Source organism: Hirundo rustica, chromosome 3 (genome assembly GCF_015227805.2).
Source record: "Hirundo rustica isolate bHirRus1 chromosome 3, bHirRus1.pri.v3, whole genome shotgun sequence".
NCBI classification, from domain to species: Eukaryota; Metazoa; Chordata; class Aves; order Passeriformes; family Hirundinidae; genus Hirundo; species Hirundo rustica.
This window is the reverse complement of record NC_053452.1, coordinates 61,127,115-61,149,130: the sequence shown is the minus strand read 5'-3', so window position 1 is coordinate 61,149,130 and position 22,016 is coordinate 61,127,115. Positions and strand designations below refer to the sequence as shown.

At 38.2% G+C, this 22,016-nt stretch overlaps 1 protein-coding gene across 4 annotated transcripts in view; it reads left to right on the top strand.

Moving 5' to 3' along the window:
* The window catches only part of L3MBTL3 (L3MBTL histone methyl-lysine binding protein 3), a 78,398-nt gene that overhangs the window by 24,714 nt on the left and 31,668 nt on the right, over positions 1-22,016 (top strand). For all 4 annotated transcript variants that reach the window (XM_040059323.2, XM_040059326.1, XM_040059325.1 and 1 more), the window contains exons 5-11: positions 716-854; positions 2,246-2,330; positions 4,531-4,622; positions 7,053-7,157; positions 8,317-8,452; positions 12,647-12,738; positions 13,651-13,802. In XM_040059323.2, the coding sequence (XP_039915257.1) occupies positions 716-854; positions 2,246-2,330; positions 4,531-4,622; positions 7,053-7,157; positions 8,317-8,452; positions 12,647-12,738; positions 13,651-13,802 (801 nt within the window). The remainder of the gene's footprint in view (positions 1-715; positions 855-2,245; positions 2,331-4,530; positions 4,623-7,052; positions 7,158-8,316; positions 8,453-12,646; positions 12,739-13,650; positions 13,803-22,016) is intronic.

The window sequence follows — 22,016 nt, the reverse complement described above, 5'->3', positions numbered from 1 at the left end:
GAATCAGTGTCAGACTCCCACCCTGTTTCAATCATTGGAATTAAGATAATCAGTAATGAGATGGTTGGGGTGGTAAGTTAATTATAATTAAGTGCAAGAGTTGTTTTATAGCTGACAGTGAGTGAAAACATGAGCATACTGCAGTTTCTCAGTTCCTTTTTTTCAGCTAGTGCATTTCATCTCATCGTAAAAGCATGTTTGTGTTAGTGTGTCCATTCTGTATTGCATATTGCTAGATTATGGCAGTTTTAAACATTGATGATTTTGTACAGTTTCCTTCATTTTTAGCTAATTGTTTCAAAGTTTTCTGTTCTGAATTCTTGTTTAGCAATTTGTACAGTCACATACCAGCTTTCTCCAATTGGATTTGTCAGACTTAACAATTACCTTTGCCTTCCTCTCTGTAAACTGCCCTGCAGTCCTAAACATTTCACAGTTTTCTTCTCTGGGAGACTTGATGGTACATGAGAAAAGACACACTGTTTAAAACATGTAAAACTTGTTCAGCATAAGCTGACAGCTTTCTTTTTGCAGTTGCTATTGTGTGTCTCTCAGATTAATTCTTTTGACAGACTTAATTTTTCAGTAGTATTTCTGAGAACATATTTGGTATAATACTTCGTGACCCACACATTTACTTGGTTTTTTGCTTGTTTTATGAATATGAGAAGTGAAATAATACTGGCTTTGTGTCATTGTGTTACTCCTGTGATAGAGAACCAAAGGAGGAAAATCCCAGCATGGAATGCAATGGGGAAGATGATTCTAAAGGCATTCGGAAAAGAAAAGCGAAAGTACCTCTCAAAGAAGAGTCCCGGGATAATGGGGAGAAGAAGGAGAATCCCGATGAAATTGTTAGTATGCATCATAAACCCATTCCTGCAAGTATTTGGGTGGGAGCTTTGCCTTGTATTGCAATGTCAGTTGCTCCATCAGTCCTCAAAGAGAAGAGACTTCATCACTCTGTCAGAACCACAATAAGTAGTTGGTTCGTTTGCCAATTTAATTACGCCTCAGCAGTAAATTGTAATTATTGACCATGAATTGATAAAAGCTGTTTTTTGTCTCTTTTCCCTGCTTTTTTAAGAACAGAACAGAAAGAATTTAAAGGAAAAATGATGGTAATATAGACTTGCCGTGTCTTCAGCATGGAAAACCAGGAGTACATATTTCCCAACAACCCTGTTACTTTGTCATTCTGCACATGAATAAGTAACTATAGACCAATAATTTATTTACAGAGAAAGCTACACTACAGTTAAGAAGGGAGTACTTTGGATTTTCTTAGTGTAACTTGCCTTTGAAAATCAAAGCAAAAAACTTGTTTTGCTTTTGTGTTGCAGTGTAATTTGCTTTGGGGCACTTTTTCTTTTTGTTATTTTTTTCTTTTTTTTCCTTACCCCCCCCCCCCCCCCCCCCCCCCCCCCCGCCTTCCGGATTCACTCTTCATTTTAGAAGAAGCTTACCACAGTACCTTCCCTTTAATGTTTGTTTTCTTATAGTATGTGGCTTTTCACAATAGTTGTGATGCTACTGGTGTTAGCACAGTTTTCAGGGAGAAGGGTAGAGTTCTGCAACCACCGAATTGTCAAAAGGTTGAAAACACTAGAGTTGTCACGTGGGAATTTGCAGCTCTCTGTATAGCAATATCTTAGGCAAAAGTTGGGGGACACCTTTGTTTCCATGCTTTTGCCCTCTCAGATGAGTACTTACTCTGCTCATCTGCTCAGGTGCTCACAAAACTGTTAACACAAAAGCAGTGAAAAAAATTAAAAGGATTGGTGCCATTTTGTATATAATAAAGCAATTGTACTTCTGGAAAAAAAACCATAACAAACCAGAGTAAAGCTGTGAGAGGTTTTCCTTTAAATTATTTTGGAAGGAAGAGGTTTTCCTTTAAATTATTTTGGAAGCATGAACATGCCAAAGATACTGTTACTTATCAGTGAGGTGTGCTGAAGGCATCATGATCTGTTCCTGGGTCAGGCAAGGCTGGCTGAATGCAAGTGGTGAGAATCCTTCTGCCTGCTGTTTTCACTGTGTTTGCTGTGATTTGTCACTGATGCCTCACTTTGCTTCTGTTAGACATCTGCACGTTTGTTTGAGGTAGGAGCAAGCTGAGTCAATAGCCATTTAAATAAAGTCACAGTTTTAACTTCGGTATCTCAACTTTTGTCATACTAGACTTCAAAGCTAATGAGGTTACTGTACTCTTTTTTTTTTTTTTTCCCTTTTTCTAATTTAGGAGGACAAACCTGAAGGAAGGATCTTGAGAGTCTCGCAGAGAGCTAGGAGAAAAAGAAAAGGGGAGATAACAGTTTTGAAACAAAGTAAGTTAGTTTATGAAACAAAAATCTCAACCATCGATTCTTCAGGTAATATCCATATCTTATTGTGAATTGCCAGCATTGTTTCACAGAATCTGTATTCCCTATTGAATTTTTTTCAATACTGTAAAAAGACAGTGGCAGTGTTATTTACAGCAGTTAAATTTTAAGGCAGCCTAGGGGAGGGTATTGTGAGTGTAAATGAAACCAATGTGCATTTTAGTTTTTTTCTTTTCATCTCTCTAAATAGTGCCAGGATTAGAGGGAATCAACTCCATTGAGTTCCCAGATGTTGAAAGACATGTATCAAGCAAAAGTGAAAGTTTACTTTTGTTTCCTTGGGGATCAATTTTGCATCTTCATTATGTGCTGGAAATAGACACGTTTATGGAACTGTTTAGGAATAATTGCTATAATCAATCCAAAGGGACATATACTGCATCAAGCAACATAATAAAACATATTTTAAATGAGTGCTGTTCTTTCAAGCTATTTGTATGGTAGATAGTTTTAGGAAGAATTGGAGAATCAGCTGCTGTTGTACCTCAGTGCTACACCAACCACAGACCTACATCCTGCCCTCCAGAGTGCTTCTTGTGGTAGATGGGGAGACATTTACAGAGGTTGCCAGGCCACTAATCAACACAGAACTCCTATTAGCTCTGATGTACACCAGGCAGATGAACTACTGGCTGAAGATGCAACAATAGAAGTTATGAAAGATCCCCTTTCCAAGACAGAATCACTCCTGAAATGTTTCTACAGTTGCTTCAAAAGCTGAAGAGATGAGAAGCATGTGCGACACAAGCACAAAGCTGATGCTCCGTGGAAATCACTGGTGCCCACTCACAGATTGATTTACAAATTTCTTCGGTTGAGGTGTTTTTTTATTTTTATTTGGGAAAATGTCAGTATAAAAGTATAAACTGGTATGAAAGACCAATTTATATTCAGAACAAAGCACAATGTATTTCTTTAATGGAATAAAAACTGTAAATCCCAAATAAAATGAATGTGGTCTTAATAGTGTTGAATGATCACTATCACTCTGAAATTTATTATCTTTTGGTTACATTATCAGCTTTCTTCAGGAGAGTTTGGCATCAGTATTGTTATGGTTCATGTTTTAATCATAAAAATGCTAAGCCAGACTGTTACTTAAAGGATTTATTTTTCCTGTGAGTAGCACACAGTCTGGATCAAGCCAGAATCACAGTGCGGACTGTGATGAATCCTTCTGACAGTGTGAGCTTATGGTCTGAAATGCTAAGCTGCCTGTACAGGGGAGGCATTTTAGGTGGAGATGAGTAGAGCAGAGTAGAGGTATATGAAAGTAGATACATACGTGGCCAGCCTCCAGACCATCTGTTTTTGAAGTTCCTGGCTATTGCTAGTGCAGGTAGTGCCTTATTTTCAAGGCTTGGAAGCTGTGTTACTGTAGCCATTATTAAGATGGACTGTAAGCAATATTGCAGTTACTGTGCAAGCGTTCATACTGTGTGAACAAACCTGAAACTGGAGGTTTCTGTCATATGCTAATGACATCCTGAGGAAAAAAAGCATTGGTGACAGTTCTGAAGGCTTGCAGAAAATACTGTTAAATCACTGCCTTTCTACCCAAAACCATCGAACTGGAAAGTGATGGAGTAGGTGAGAAACATTCTGAATACTGTTAAAGAACGGGATATTTCAGCCATGATTAAAAAAAAAAAAAACAAAACAAAACCACAACTTACTATGAGCAGTATCCAGTTAAAAATGCTTTCCACCAAAAGAAAGACATGGGGGAAGAAGAAACCCCTTAAAATACTGAGCTATTTTGTGATCTGAACTCATCTTTTTACACATTTGCAAATTGTATATCTTAATGCTTCTTAGGAGCAATAAGGAAAAACGCAGTGGAGCAAGACTTTGTAAGTTGTTCTTGTCGCCTGAAGGAGGTTTTTCCTGTTACTTACCAAAGTTTGAACTGCTGGAAATGTTTCTGGACAAACCAGGAACCTTGATATTCCTGGTGCCTTTCAGCCTACAGAACTTCTCCTTTTTCTGAAATAAGTTCTTCTTCCTGAAGTAAGAACAACACCATGAGTGCATTTCATAAAATGTAAATTTAAGAGTATTATGAACTTGTGTTACGGATTTTATTTTTCCTTGGGATGTTAGCAGTTATAGAATTATTTCACTGTTTTCTGCTTCTTTATAGCTGTACCCTCTAAAGGAAGGCAAGCATGGTGTTGGGCATCGTATCTGGAGGAAGAAAAGGCCATTGCAGTGCCAACTAAGCTTTTTAAAGAGGTATGATCTTCTGAAATTGAAGTCAGTCAACCACCTAAGATCATGAAATTCCTAGGAAATCAATAAACAAAAATAATTTGAAGATTTTGTGTTTTTCTCAGGAAAACCTGCATGATGAAAGTAATGCTGTATCCATCAGCAATTATGAAAGCCATTAAGTCCCTCTGTTTTTTCAGAGAATTCTGTTGTTGTAGATGAATGCTGTCAAATCAGACTGCAGAAAGCAGATGCTGTTCCAAAATCTGCAGTTCTAGCCCTTCCTTCTAGTCTCTGAAGCTAAAAAAGTATGATAAACACCCACACTTTTTCATGCCATATCATTTTCTTTAAATATGTTTAGGAAGGTGGTACAAAGGTCATCTTTTGTCTTGTTGCTTTGATTGTATTACCTGTCTTCAGCTTCTGCTGACACTATATTTTGTTACTACATCAGATACTGCTTTGTCATGTGCTCCTTTTGCCTGTCCTCTAATTGGATGTCACATCATCATGTCCTGCATATCCTTTACCTGCTATGGTAGTCTTTGTCGTTTCAGTGCTTTCATTAGTGCCACCTCTCTTGCTTGGAAGGGAGCTCTGTATCCAAATCCACAAGATTTCTGTACTGTTATCTTCCCTTGCAAAACTTGGTGAGATGTGAACATGTCTCAGCTGCTGTACTCCTGCTATATGTTACTTTTTTTTTATAATTCTGTTCTTACTTGTAGTCTGTTCATACTTCAGCTATTAAATCTTCTCTAAAGCAGGACTTAGCTTTTCAGCTTACACGTGCATGTGAAGCTGATCTTCAGTTGGTGGTTTAGTCACTGTTGAGGTAGAAAAGAGAAGAAGTGGGATTTAGGTGTACAGAACCCATAGATTTGTAGGTGCAAGAACAACAGTCCCCTGACTATCTTCAGTTGTGTCCCCCTGTGCTATATACTGGTTGCAAGAAAGCAATCAGGATAAAAGTGTCCTAGTGGGAAGGTAGACTTACAAAGCATTGTTCTGCCTTTCTGAAGGTCCATGAAATGCTATAGTGGTACAAAGGCTTTGCAGGGCACTGCACACGGTGCTATAGTGCGGAGTTATACAATGTTTCCTCCACATTGTACCTTTGTCATCCAGTTCTTCTTAATTTAGTATTTTCTTTCCAGGTCTTTAGCCCCTGAGTAATGCTTGGTTTAGTGCACAATGTTTAAAACCTGTAGCAGAAAGAGAATTCTTATTAAGTCTCAGAATTGTCCAAGTAATGTTTCTCCATTTTGCAGATGAACGAACAAGCCACACAGGTTAGAAAAAAAGCCCAAACCAAGCATCACCACCAATTATGAATCCTTGATTTGTTTGCATTTTGAGATTTACCGTTTCAGAAGCAGTACTTTTCACTATGTTGTTTCATACCCTTAGTTAAGAATGGTCAGGATGATGGAGGGTCCTTGCCATTTCCTGGTTCTTAGAAGTGATTTCCAAGCTGTGTCTCACAAGGTTTCCTTTCTTTCCAAGTAGGTGATACCTCTCTGAGTAGCTCCCTTGGTACCTTTGGCTGCAGAGGTACTGCAATTGACTCGAGAGCATTTGTCTCTTAGACAGAAACAGAAGGAAAAAGGAGCATTTAATATGCTTTTCCTGTGTTTTTTCTCTGTAACCATTTGGGACACAAAACTGTCTGGCTGTAAATTTGATAACCTGTGGAAAACTGTCTTCAGTTTTGGTTACATATTTTTTCTGATCTTTCCTCCAATTTAACCTCAATATCTGCTACCTTCCTTCCTCTTTTAAGAGGGATGATGATGTCTGCTGTTGAAAAGATGGTTGATCCCTGCTGCTTAGCCTTGTTTCCACTTTGTTTTTTGAAAGATATTCCTCTGGGTTCATTGTAATGTGATGTAAGGATAGTGATGTTCCTGTGATGTGGAAATTCTCTTGGAAGACTATATAGTCTGGACTCAGCATATAAAGGACAGCAAATAGGCCATACGTACAAACAGTGTTCAATATTTCTGCCTTTCAGTGCATCTTTCATGGCCTGAGATGTGGAACCGAAAAGGCAAAACAGAGTCATTGTGATTATTACAGGAGCGATGACCACCGAGAAGGTGTCAGTGCAAGCTGAAAACTAAATAACTAAATTGTTCAGATGTCTTATTGATAATTAGTGAAAAAGTTGAAGACAAATGTCATCTTCTTCCCCTGGACTCTTTTGCTAATTCTTCCTAATTTTCTTACTTACTCTCAAGTTTCAAGTCATTCTTGTATCAGTGTGTTTTTCAAACAACCGTCGATTTCTCTTTTCCTCTCTACATTTTTGAAAACATGAAACTTAAAGTGATCTGTTACTTTCTTCAGAAACATGAATAGTAAATAATCCTTGTTCTATTCCTTATAAAGATGTTGTGTCTTTCCCTGGTATACTTTCAGAAGTATTGATACTGTTCTTTCCCATTGCAGTATCAGTCTTTCCCATACAACAAGAATGGATTCAAGGCAGGGATGAAGCTGGAGGGTGTGGATCCTGAGCACCAGTCCATCTACTGTGTTCTCACAGTGGCTGAGGTAAGCAGGCAGCCACAGTGCGGAGTTACAGTACAGACTGAAAATGAAACAGCAGCAGCCGAAAACCCTCCCTCTTACCTAACAAGCAGACAGAAACTATACATAGGAAGATGGTTTTAAAATTAATAGTGCTGTATTATTTCTGCCTGATAGACATGTAAAGAATATTTCCACTGTCAATGCAGCAATACATATATTTAACATACACAGCTACAGACAGATAATGACTTTTTCAGGCTGTTGGGCACAGAAATTGCCTGAATTGGCAACCTGTGCTAGTTAACATAAAATATAAACAGTTTTTCTTTTTGCTGTGGTTCATGAAATAGTTTTTTTGATGAATAGCTTCTTTGCTTTCAGTAGAGAACCTGCTTCTCAGGCATATTTTGTATATTTTTTAAACATATCTTACTTTAACTTTTGCATAATTTTAATGGGTTTTTGGATTTAATTTTTGGATTAAAATGGGGAACTGGAAGTTATGTCAGAGTACAAATTAAATATAAGATAGCATTGCTGTTGAGATTTTCACTGATGGCTGCAGTAAATTTATGGCTTTTGGCACTCGAGGAGATGTGGAGATCTTCCGTACAGAGAGAGTATTGTGTCCTGTTTTTCTTTTCCTCTCAGTGGTTGACTTATCACTTCATGGAATAATGAAGTTCTGAGGAACGCCTCCACTGACTTCTCATCTTTAGTTAAACAGTTTTCAGTACCTCTCCAGAGAGCCTTTTGAACATACTTATTGTTCACCGCTCCCTTGCATATCAGTTTATCAGGATCACTTGAGAACCTCATTATCTGCACTTTGTTCTCAGCTGTATCAGATGTATTCATGATCTTCTGTAGGGCTTATGCTTTACTCTGATGCTGGGTTGAACCGTTTTCAAGGTTTTGAACACTACTAACACTACTGGCAATAGCAGCTTTTAGTTAAATTCTTTTGACCAAGAGAGGAGCCTCTCAGACTGAGAATAGCTTTGCCTTTTAATTCTCTACTTTTTATCAAATTAATTTTTTCATCCAGTGCTGGATTGGGCAGAAGTAAAAAGCTGACTGAAAACATACAGTTACTATACATAATATTGAATAGAAGTGGTTATATGTAGGGCAAAGATCTTAAAACATAGTGTTGTATGTTGTCAATTCTTGCTTTTAGGTTTGTGGCTACAGAATAAGACTACATTTTGATGGATACCCAGATTGTTATGATTTCTGGGTGAATGCTGATTCTTCAGACATTCATCCTGTTGGATGGTGTGAAAAAACAGGTCACAAGCTTCATCCACCTAAAGGTATTGTTTAGTTTAAATCTGTGTGTCTTACACAGTTCTGAGATCGTGACTACCTGTGTAATGCTGTAATATTTTTCTTTTGGCAGAAATGTTTTAGTTCATTTAAGTCAAGATTATTTGAAAATGGCAAACACTAATTGAAAATGGTAAACACTAATTCTTGCCTAAAATTTCAAGTTCGAAAGCATGCCCCTTTTATTCAGTGGAAATTCAGAGAAACCAAGGAAACAAAATGAGCCATGATTCATTCATAAGGCATTAGGAAAAAAAAAAATCTGAGCAGCAAACCTAGACCCCAGCTTATTGCAAGGAAAATGGCAGCATACTGGTGACATATATGCTTAAGCTGAGGTCTCACAGGCAGCTGAGGATCCTTTAGTGGAAGGTCTTAAGACATTTTTGCTACTGCATGGTGATCACTATGAATAGTGGCTACAACATAGTGTACATATGTTGGTACAGACTAATAAAGACTGCTCTTTCCACGAAGTTAGTATGAAATAGAGACAAAAAGAAGAATTAACAAATCAATAGGGAGAAAAGAAGGTAAGATTACAAGCCTGGAAGTGTAATTTGTACATTGATTATGTACAAATGGTATACAGGTATTGAAATGTGTGTAATTTACTTGCATAATTAATTCCATTTCACATTGTGTAACTTCTTTTGGCAATTGGAGGGCATCTGCACTGAACTCTACCATGAAAAATAGATAAATGTTGTCCTTTTGGAATATGGAAGGAGTATGTGGGCATGAAGGGAGCAAGTCCTGAAGTCCGAAAAGTGAGAAATAAATGAATGTGCCAATTTGGCATACACAGTGAGGGTAGTAAACTGTGATTCAGAAAGGCTGGAAAATGAGAAGTGCACAGATTCAGGAGGATGTGCTTGCAGAGGATTATAAAACTGTGGATGTAAGGGCTCAGGTGTGGAAAGTGAGAGTAGAGCCACTGGAAGTGTAAGGGTAGGGGCCTGCCAGTGTGTGAGAAGATGGCATTTCTTTGGGTGAGCCTTGAGAAGCATGAGCTGCTCTTCTGAGTGCTCTGCAAGCTCCGCTCTGGCTACAAGGCAGAGGTACTCTGTGTTGCCACTTGCCTTGGGACACAGTTCTGCATAATTTGCTGTGTAGAAATAGCAGTTTCTTCAACATAAATAATTTCTTAGAAGGTTGGCCTTCACTGATGTAATAACTTGTATGTAGCAAATGAGTAGTTCCCAGTTACAGCATTCCTGATGTTATTACAGTGTGCTTAGTAAGTTTTGTATCTATGGCGAGGATTTGTTTTTACATCTTACATGCCTGGTTTAGAAAGCTTTTGTTAACCATGAGCTATTTCCCCTGGAAGAACCTTGTGGGGATCTGCTTTTCCAAGGAGAAGGACAATATGCCAGTTGTAGGTTGTTGTATTTCTGTTTTAATTGGGTTGGATAGATTGGTTATATTTTGCTGTGGTATGACATTTTAATAATGATTTCTATAGTGCCCATTGCAAGTTTTACAGATGCTAAAGCCAGTGAGAGTTATGACATAGGACACCGCATTTATACAAAATACCATCCCAGAGAAGAACTCAAAGGTTTGCATTAGTAGCCTTTCATTTTCCAGCTAAAATGCAAATTTATCACCTTCATGGTATAAACCCTAAGCCATTTGGAACCTAGTGGTCTGACTTTGGGGGGAGGGGGTGGGGAGTGAAGGACATGAGACAGGAAGAATATTATTCTAGATGTTTTCTAAAACATCTTTCTACCCATGTTTATTAAAATGGAAAGTGTGGGTAACTCTTAGTGCTGCTGGGCAGGACAGGTCTTGTGATGGGATGTCTCCCACCCCTACAGCAGCAGAGGCAGTGGGCAGCTGCTATTGGGCTTCCAGAAGGCATAGCAGAGTGAAGAGGCAAAATCAAACTCGGTTTCACAGAAATTAAAAAAAATGGCTTTCAGGACACTATTCATTTTGTGTAGAGGAGGCCACTTTTTTTGTCTCTCAGGGCAAAATCAGCAAGAGAATAGATGTACATGTATATGTGTGCATGTAAAAATTGCATTGACTGGACTATATCTACAGTGAATAAATCAAATTGACCTTTTGTCTTGTTATGAGAGATGAGTTAGGAGCTTAAGATCTCCCTTTCTCACTTGGTGACAGAAAGACCCACACTGCCCAGAAACTGTTTCACAGTATACTGAAACCAGGTTTTTTTTGTTTTTTTCCTCTGGGCTTTGTCCTAGTCCCAGTAACTGATCCCATCACTCTTGCATAGGTGGGAGTTTTTTATTTTCTGCTGTGAGCTTCAACTTAAGTTTGAGTACTCTCTAGAATTACAAAGTGAAAATGAAAAGCCAAAATACTGTATTGCTTTAAAAATGGTTTCAAATTATCTGCAGCTGTAGTGTATCAAGACAAGAGGCAATTAGAGTATAAGGAAAGTATTTTTGTTCAGACTTGTAGGTTAATTTATTGTTGACTACTACTTAAAGTGAGAAGTGAGAAAGCCCTGTGCAGAAAAGGTGAAGGTAAAGAGTTTTAAACTTGTGATTCCTGGGATAACATGAGAATCTCAGGTTAAACAAAGCAGTTGTCTCTGGCATATTTGAGTAATACTTCAAGTAATTAAGGTGACATATTTCAGTAAAGGCAGTCACTCCCTGGAATTTGTTGTGGTTTTGGCCTTGCTTTGCTGGGTTGTAACATCTTGACTAAAAGAGATGTTTCTACAACTGTTACATAACAGAAAAATGAAGGAGGAAATCTATTTGCTTCCAACTCCTAGTATTGTTTTTTAGATTAGAACTACAAATGGTTTTTTGTAATTATTTTATGCAGTTCAATGTATTATGAATTATTTGTATTTTTTTCCCCTAAGAATCAAAACATTAACAGAAAAAGAGATTCCTTTTCAAGTATTGTATACACAGAATGAAAAATGTATAGTGTCCATGCAGGGGACAGTTTATACTGTGAATTGAGGAGGGGTCTTGAGGCATTGATTCTGTAAGCAACTGTTTTGATATAACATAGGGGGGTTGTTTTAAAGCTAGTAGTGATGATGATGTATTAGTGATGGCCTGATGATGTAATATGGTAAAGTCTGGAGGAGGAGGATTTGTTGTTTTGGGGTTTTTTTCTGGTATCTTGGTTTTGAAAGACAGTTGTCTGCCAAAGAAAGCTAGAGCCTCCCTTGGAATGGAGAGTGTAAACCCCCATCCCTCCAAATTAATATAATTTTGCAATTAGAGGCTTTCAGGCAAAAATATGGGGATAGGAGTAACAGTTCTTTACTAGGGATATTTAAAAAAAAGGAAAATACAAATGTAGTAGTACAAAAAAACCTGGAAAAAACCCTGATTTAGTCAGGGATACAACATGGCACCCTGTTGGTCAGGGTGTTGGAAGCAGTCCAAATAAGTCCTCCTAGAGTAACAGATGTGGTTCTGTGGAGTAGAGATGGTCCTGTAGAAAGTCCAGTGGTCACGAAATGGGTCCGGTCTTCCTCCAGGGATCCAGTGGAAAAACCAGATCCCTTGTGTCCTTCAGTCCCAGTTTTTATCTAGCTAGAAACAGTGACTTCTCCCCCACTGTGAGGAGCATCTCACAATGGGATGATGGAATGTGTCATGTCATTGGTGGGCCCTAATGGCCCATTATCAGAAGATGTCCCCTGGAGGATGGAGGGGTGGTGAAAGAGATAAGAAACACTGCCCTACCTGGTTTTAATGGGTGGGCCATTATCAGAAGGCATCCGCCCCCCTCCCCCCTGGATTACAAGAGAAGGATAAAACATCTCCCAAAAAACAGCTTTCAACAGATGAAATAGAATACACATTTTTAGGTTACAGAACCTAAGACACTTGGATTGACTGGCGTAGTGGGAAGAGCTTTGGGATCTGTAGGTCCTTTTCTGATTCTGAAGTAGAAGCAACAGACTGAAAAGCAGCTGGAGAACACTTGTTAGCTCTGTGTGTGTGTGTCAGTGAGACCAACAAAGGGAAGTTGGGTGGTACCTGTGAGGCAGACAGGTGGTGGTGAGTTTTTTTGGGGGAGAGACAAAGAGGTGACTTGTAGCCTGTGCTGCCTGCAGATGTTCATTCAAAGAGAAGAAGACAGAAGTATAAAATTAGCCTCTTACTGATAAATGCACCTTGTGTCTCATACCTATAATTTCTTGTCCTTCTTTTACAAACCTGATTTAGGATATAAGGAAGAGGAATTCAGCTGGCCCTCCTACTTAAAGGCATGCAAGGCTCAAGCTGCTCCTAAATCACTGTTTGAAAACCAGAATGCAGTAAGTACTCACTTGTTACTCATGGTGTAGTTGTGAGTATGTTCATGTGTGTGGTAGAGACTTACAGTGCATTTCAGTGATGGCAGACTTAAGTGTTTACAGCAAAATGAAAAACTGTTACCCTGGTTTTTCTGAGTTTCTTTATTAGCCTTTTGATCTTCATAAATGGAGTCAGATCTTTAAGTTGCTGTAGAATATTAGAGCAGTTTTCTACCTTTCCCACAGAAGTAATATAAACAAATCCTTTGTTTTTCATTCTCTGTCCTTTGTTTGCATATTTCTAACCTGAAAACAATTGTAACTGACAATTCGTCTGGCCACTGAGGCTGTGGGGTGGAAACCCCAGAAAGCCAATCTTCTGCTAGACCCACAAATGTATAAAAAGTAAAAATAAACAAAGGGGCTCTTCCTCTCTCAGTTTTCAGCTGTGAGCTGGGATCGGGAGGACCTCTGCCTTGCGAAATCTCGTCTGCGTGTGACTGCTTTGTGTGTCTCGGTGACAAAAAACATTCTAACATTCTCCACTGCAGCTAACCTCTTCAATTTCAATTCATTACTTTCCTACTTCACTGTTTATACTTCCAACACGTTCTTAGATTAAACGTTTGTTATTTGTACTGTGTCTTTCACCATACATAATCTCGTGGAACAAGAATGGTCCTTCAGAGAGAGTATCTAAGACAGCTAAAAGTAACACATTTAATTTTAGCATGTTGAGGACATTTTTTTCTTTCACAAACCACAAATCTCTGTGTTTGAGCATCTCTCATGTCAGCTAATTAGGCTGCTGCCACTCTGTTGGGACAGTTAATTGGGAAACTTGGAAATGGCATGAATGTATTGATTGTGGATGATGGGGAGATTTCTGGATTTATAGTATTCATCTTCAGTTAAATGTCTTCTTCTATGTAGACAGTGATTCCGTCGGGATTTCGAGTGGGGATGAAGCTGGAAGCCGTAGACAAGAAGAACCCGACTTTCATTTGTGTTGCCACGGTAACAGACATGGTGGACAATCGTTTTCTGGTTCATTTTGACAACTGGGACGAGAGTTATGACTACTGGTATGATGTTTTTGTTTTGTATCCTAGTGATTTGTATCAGAAATGTGTGTTAGCTTTAAGTGCTGTTTTCTGTGATACTTCACAGACTGGTGATACAGTTACCATACCAACTTTTGCTAGATTTTTAAGTATGGCCACCAAAGTAAGTCTCAGTGGCAGACTGGAGGAATTAATTTTCTCATGTCAAGTTGCACATGAAAAATGCTGAGGTTGTGCTAAATGAACGTTCACGTGTGCTGCTGCATCTGGAGTTGTGGATTGACTTCAATTACATGGAAAATATACTTGATAATGAGACCATGATAATGAGACCAGGTGTACCTGGAATTAGTTTTACTTAGAATTGCAAATTGAAGGAGAGGCTTCACGTATTTATAAGGTTCTTGATCCACTTATGTTGAAACTGAACTGTAGTCATGTCCTATAAAGCATCAGGATAGTGGCAAAACCTGCTTTTAGTCTTCTGTGTTCTACATTCCATTGGAAACTGAGATCCTGCTATCCTGACCTGTGTTAGAGACGACCTTTCTGTATGTTGTATGGTGGAGGGGCTGCATTTATCTATATAAGAAAGTCAGTGGATGGAGCAGGATGGACTAGGAGCATAAAAATAGTGAAGGAGATTTAGGCTGTTACAGTGCAGGTTTTTCTTTGCACTTGGCACTTCATTTGATAGATCATTTGGAGCAATGTACTTTACCTTACTGTCTTTAGAGAGTAAGTTACTGCAGAACAGGCAGAGCATTGTTATGGATCCCCTTTATGGCCGGGGCAACTTAATTGTATAGCTGAGCCTATAAAAATAAATGAAGAGAATTTTCATCATCTGTATTTGATGACTACTTTGGCACTACATCAATGAGAATGTCACAAAACTATAAAAATAACTTCAAAACTTTGTGAGTCCATCTCTTGAAATAATAACTTTGTGGCCAACGTGGCAAATAAACTGAAGTAGGACTGAATTATTGAAGCAGTAGTGAACAGTCAGTTAAGTGAAGTCAAGAAATTAATATCAAGATAATAGACCACAGGAGTCAAAGACCAGAAAAGATTAGTAATTATTTCCATGAAGAAGTAACACAAACCATACATTTTCCTTGCAAACTGGGGACTGGTATTTGAATGTTCACTAATAATAGCTATGGCATTAATTAATAATTAAAATGGCAGTTTGCCAAAGCTTCTAGGGAAAACATGGTGCAATATAACCTGGACAAGCGTCCAGAGGTAGCACAGCATCTTTCTAAAATACTACGCTCTACATAGCAGACATATACTGAATTTCAGACTTGTTAATTCTCCAATGTCAACAGGAACTTTGTCCACCAATCTTTTCAGAGGAGGGAGGAACAGTTTTCGAGTACATAACCAAGCTTTACATTTATGGTATTAGTTATAGCATCCTGAAGTGTGTTTTCTGAATTTTATATGTAGAATACATGACACAAAACCCTCCTAAAGGATAAAGAAAATTTGAAGAGAAAACTTTTAGGTTTTCCTATAGGTTTTGAGAAATCACTGGGGCTGTGTTTGCACTGAAGTCAAGCTTAAGTTTTATTCTTTCGATGAAATTGGGAAATACCTGTCTGGAAGCAGCAAAAAAATGCTTCTGTAAGTACTGTACATGGAAATTAACTTCTGAGTAATGTGGCCTACCTCTCAGCATTTCATTGAGAATAGTGAATAGAGAAAGAAGGAAAGAAAATGTGAGAAAAGAGCGGCAAATGAAAATAGCAGTGGAATGTCCAGCCAAAAGACAGCTGGAAAATGTAACCTGAATGCATCCCACTTACATTTTTAATTTTAGATAGCAGGTTTGTAAGGAGCTTAAAATATCTTAGGTGCATAAATTTCATGTCTACCAACTGCTGTCTCTAACTAAAAAGAAATAGGTTTTTTGTGATTACCCAGGACTGAACCTCACAGTTTCCTTGTGCCTGCATGTAAGTTTCAATCTCAGAATTATAAGTTTAAATCTCAGAATTGTTCATGTTGGTTATTTTCAAACAAGTACCTCTTTTCTCTGTATACCTTTTGTGTTTTATTTGGAGTAGACTCAACTTGCTCATTGTGGTTAAAAAAGCCTTTCCTATTTTTGGATACCTAAAAGAGAATTGACTGATAATACTGACTTCAGGCAACAGAAATCCATTACCATCACCTAAGGGTTTTTAGACTCCAGGCTTTCAGCCTGAAGATACTCTTCCTTACCTTTTTCTGAGCATTTGAAAATGCATTTTGGTTGAAAGTAAGTACCCTGGCTAGAATTAGTCATTACAGCAGCTCTTTAATGCATGGTCATGCTACTTTCAGTGTATTATAAATCCTGTTAAATTTTCCTTTGATAGTGGCTTTTAGATGGAACAAAATTGTCAAATTCAAGATTTTACTTAATGAAGGAGAATTTTGACCTATACAACATAAGCCTTCAGGCCCCTTCCATCTGTTCCATCTCTTTTGATAAAGCATAATACGGCTTTGAAAGCTGAAGGCATCCTTGTTCAGTGGAACTTCTCAATTTTCTTACCGTTGTCTGAACCTGGAAATAGCATTGGGAATCTTTGGATATGTCAGAACTATGAATTAACTGTAGATCAATTCTGTATTCCTCCAATCCATTACATCAGTTTTGCTTACACACAGATTCATGTTGCCTCATCTTCCCAATTTTTTGTGACCAAATGGAAACACAGCCAGAGCTCATAAAAGATGTTAGAGCTGTGCCAGCTTGTTGCTGTCTGCCCACAGGAGAAGTGTTGCAGTGGCTGTGCTGGACATACTGCATCCCAGACTTGCTGCATCAGAGGGCTCTGGGTGCCCTCACTCATCCTTGGCTTGGTCTGAAGTTCCCCTGCAGAGAAGGTTGTACAGGGATCAGCTTACCAGGAGTGTGTTAAAATACAATGGCTCATGCATCGCTCACTGCTCTGTTCCTGTCTGTCTTGCATACAAAAATGATTTCTGAAGCCTCCTGTGAAAATAAAATAGCTTTTGATTTTTGGAACCATTTTTTGATCTATATGGCCTTTGGAACAGACTGGGCTTCATTGTGAGACTAAGAGGCCAGCCCTCTTCTCTGTCAGTACTTTCCTAGCAGCCAAGTTCTTAAAAGTTGCACTCTTCTTGGTTTTTTTTCTGAGATAATTAACTTTGCTCCACTCTCTTTGAAAGGGTTTTTTGAGGGGTTATATCACATCGAAAAGAAGACAAAACAGTCCTTAAGAACCATGAGTCACAGTGCATGCTTTTAACTATTTAAATGGATAATGATCTATTGTCTGACCCTAAATTTCATGTGAATCACCATGCAGCTTTCTTATCAGACTTTAAATAGAAAAATATAGTAATGGTTTATGGTAATGTCATAACACCTCTGGATGCATACCATAACCTCCTGGATTATGTTTTGAGAAGCCCTGACCTAAAATTATACCAGCTATATACTTGTCAGTGATGAAGTATTCTCAATTATGCACTAGATGGGGCTGCAGGATAGTTTTTGTGTGTTCTTCTTTTTTTTTTTTTTTTTTCTTTTTGTTTTTCTTTTGGATAACTGACATGTCACAATCAAGAACTTGTATAAGTAACGTTCTTGAAGGCACATTATTATATGTATGAGTGGGTTTTGATAGATAGCATTTTTGTAACAAACTGTATCTACAATTATTAAAGTGAATATCAAAATATCAAAAGGCTTGTTTCCCAGAAGGGAAAATCAGAAATAATTTCAAAACAGGAAAATATTATAACACTTACTATAAAGATAGTGCTGACTATTTAATTTTAAAAAATCTGTCCAGAATTTTTGGTGAAGATGTATTTAAGAAAATATTTTCCTGAAATAATTGCATATTAACTTTTTCAGCAGCAAGCATTATTATCCATGTCTCTTGATCGAGTTAGGATGAGCTGCGTATGTGAACAGATTTTTTGGAAAAATTCGCAGGACGGGTGAGAGTGATCAGTAGAAGAATATTAAGTTGTCTTCTATTTGTGAGTCTCCCACTGGGATGTGCCCTCCTGCCGTGAGTTAAGGGCTGTTGAACCTTACACGTGTTCCTTTCACACAGAGTGGTGCACACGCCAGGGAATCCTTGTCAGCTGCTCTCGGTTTTCCTTATTGCCGAACTATTTCCTGGCCATTTACATCATGTAGCTATTCCCTGCTTTTATTTTTTTTTTTTTTTTTTTTTTTTTTTTTCGGTAGTTAAGATATCCATAACTCAGCAAGCTGTCACTTGTTCTGTCCCTCTGTGTGGCTCTCCTACAGGTTCAGCTGGTGCACTGCTGCTTTTGGCTCCACTTCAGCTTTCTGGATTAGCTTCAGTTTCCAGTATGGATATTAGATTTCTTTTTCTGTCTGCGTGTTCTCACATAACAGAAAGAATGGTTCATGTAGTAAATACGATATACCAAATTTTAGAAATCAAAATTTAGAATTTTATTGAGAGACAGAATGACAGTCTCGGACAGCCACAATTAAGAGGACAGCGTTGAGCCCGGGATCGGCGCTGGGTGAACAATGATAACACACTCTGCCAGTCTGTTATCCCCCAAGTTCACATTTCTGGCTTGAAGCTGCCCCTTTTTATACACTGGATCGCTGAGAAAAGTCGGGGCTCCGATGTTTTCCCCGTCTGCGGCAGCTTCATTAACTATTCATGTTCGGGTCTGGGTGTCTTGAATAGTTCTTCCTGGGTAGACAGTGACCTTAATCGTTGAGCCCAGGTGTGTTGTAGATACGATAATGTCTGTAGGAGTCAGATGAGATATAGATCTGATGTGATTATTTGGTTCCTGAGCTGTTTATTTGCTTCTTCCGTGGTTTTTGTGTTCTTTTCAGAGTTTCCCGGCAGAGGCATTTCTATGTCATTCTTTGCATAGTTTTCGTGTCCCTTTTTCTGGTACTGTGCTGCCAGCAGAGACATCCTGCACTCCCCCCCTTTGTGTGGCTTCTGTCTCGTTTTCTTACAAAACATTTGGGCAAATATAAAACTTACACTTTATATGGGTGTATTATAATACAGACATATTCAAAAACGAATTAACTTTAGGACATATATCACAGTTCACAAGTGACATGAATTGTGTGGACATTGTAATCTTGTTTTATTAGTCGAGCGTGCATTTGTCGCGTCTCTGCTGCTCGGCAGAAGGTGGTGTTGGTGCTCTGCTGTGGTCCAGGGGTAGGTAGGTTTGGAGGTGCAAAATCCTTCAGCTCCTGCTAGTGTTGGTAACCTTTTTCGGCCTAGCAGGCATCCTCGCAATTCGTGGATCATCGTGTTTTATGAAGCGTGTGAGCTGGGTGATCTGCCTTCTGTTTTGGAACAAAGGAGATAAAAAGCTGTGGGATGTGGCAAATTGATTGTGAAAGGTCAGCATAGCCTTTAACATTCCAGTTGACAACTCTTGGGCTTAGTCTGATAGCCTGTTGTTGTTCTTCCAAACTAAATGTATGCCCATTAAATAGCACACATTAAAGCATAGTAGTTTTACTTTGTGTGTGATTCTACTGATCTGTATTTTCTGTTGTTAAATGAACTGTTAGTAGTTAAAAGGCTGTGTGAAAGTAGGTGAAGATGGACTGCGTGATCTCATTTTGCTGGAACAGGGATCTGTTTTTCCTGAGTCCACCATGATTACAGAAGCTACTTGTAGGCTTATCCGTAATGACTGGGTTTTTCTTTTAAAGCAAATCAAAGTTTGTAGATGTTTCATAGCGCTATTTTGCAATGCTGTTGAATCGCAGGTTGCTTTGTGTTCCATGCTCAGAACATCTTCCAGGAATCTGTCTTTCATTGCAACATGCCTTGGTCATTGGCTTCTTCTTGAATCTTCAAGGCAGGAAGAGTCTGCTGTCTGAAAACACTTTTCAGAGTTTTATTAAAATGTATGTTCAGACTATGCTTGAGAAATCAAACCAAACAAATGCAATTAGAAGGTTTGTTCTGGTAAGTGTTTTTACACATCTGCTTGATTATTTTAAGTATAATACTGATAATACCATAGTGATCCTGAACCTGGGACTTACTCCTAAATTTAACTTGGGAGAGTTCTGAAAATAATTTGTGAACTTCAAAGCATTTTAGGGAGTAAGAGTATATGTCTTTTCAGTGTAGAAGTACACCTCATACATGTAAAACTACCAGCGTGAGAGGGATCAAAGAGAGGAGTGCTGCCCCGTGTTCTTGTTAGCTTCTCTTCAGAGTTACTGTAAAGAGAAAAGAAGAGGAAGCATGAAGGACTCACTGGTTTTTTTTTATTTTTGGGGGCAGAACATTTCTAGGAGTCTGTTGCTGAGTTTTTACAGTGCTAAATTATCAAAAAAGGTCTCTTGTTTCCTTTGCTTCCTTTTATTGATGGCAACTTCAGCGATTTAGAGAGTACCTGGTGTGATATTATAAATACACAGAGTATAGCTTTATATTTTGTAGAAGGACAAAATGTTGGTATTAGTGAACTGAGTTTAATCCTTGGCTATTGTCAGAGCCATTACAGAGTCGATCTAAAGTAGTTTTTATCTGCTGGGAAATATCTGATTGGCATCATTACAAAGAAATACTGGCAGAACCGTTTCAGATATATATAGCCACAAGATAATGATATTATGTTGGCTAGTATTTTTCATCATTAGTGCTTCACTCTATTTAGGTAGAAGGCTTGAGGAATGCTTGTTGTGAGACAATGTTCTGAGGCACCCAGCCTGCATTTCTGTTGTTGAAGTTTATCCATACTGAGTTTTAGACATCATGTAAAATACTGCTAAGATTTAAAAAAAAAAAAAAAAAAAAAAAAAAATAAAAGTTATTCCATGTATTTCAAGTATGATGATCTCCTTCATTTTTCTTTTATGCAGCAAAAGGTTCAAAACTGCAGTGTGATATAGCCCAGGGTCCATTCTGCAATCTTTTCTGTGTTATATCCTTTTACGGTCCCTGAAGTATGTTTGTGTTCCAGATCTGCACATCTGGCATTTTGAATCTTAAGACTATGGAGTGCCTGCATAATTTACCTTAAGTTTCTTCTTCTCTCATGCACAGTTCATTGCACCCTTTTAGGTATTGCACATTATCAGCATGTGATATTTTAGAAATATATAAATTAATATTGCTCATTAAGGGGACTTAATTAATTTGAACTTCCAGCATGCTAATACTTTCTGGGTAGATACAGATAACAATTATTTTATAACACTCAGAGAGTGCAGCCCCACACTTTGGTATTTTACATTAATAACTCAGGTTGAGGGAAAGTAGAGAGAATACCTATTATTCTCCAGCCTAATGATGGAGACATTGACTTCAGAGAGAGATTAAATAGAAACTGGATCACGAGTGGTTCAGTATTTTGCTTAGTGATTATTATATGAAGTATGTGTCTTCATGCATTGTTGCTCTCTTCCTGTCTTCTTATTAAATATTTGAGAAGTGTTTGGAAAACTCAGGAGGGAGACATGGTGTTTGAATCTAGACTATTGCTTGGCTGCTTAAGGTTGGTTTCTTCATCTCTCCCTGTGGAACTGGGATTGAAGACCTTAACTACTTCAGCTTATTCAGGCTTCACTTTTTTGGCCTCTCTGGATCCTTGGAGTGATTGGGACACTGAGCTCATGGCCACTGGAGAGATGGAAATGCTGGTGAGGTTCTCCAGAAGAGGAGGGGGGTGTAGCTGGAAATATTTAATGTCAGCTACTGAAATACCTTTAGGGATAGGAAATAGTGGAGGTGAGAGGTAGTGCATTATACTACTGAATTTATCTAACTAAAGAAAAAATTAGGTGGGTCCTAAGCCAGGTCCTTAAGGGCAGATCTACATGAGTATTACATGGTTATAATATATGAGTTTTCAGCTAAATAGAGGCAAACAGTGTTTGAACAGTGTAGTGCAGTGCCATGCAGAGTGATGCTGGCCTTTTGTGTCAGCAGCATGTTTGTTAGTCATCCTGCCTACATAAATACAATGTACTTCATTAAAAAAACACTGTTAATTGTTCAGCCAACTCAAAAACCATCAGTAAGTATGAATGCACATGAAGGGATGGTGCATGTTTCACAGCAGTAAAAAGCCTGATAGCTTTTTACTTTTCCTGTAGATCAGTCTTACTTTTGCCTTTAATAACAATATTGAGTACTAATACAATAATGATAGCAAATATACAGTAATACTGTGTTTTATTGTGCAAAAATGTTACATTATGAAATAATATTCTAA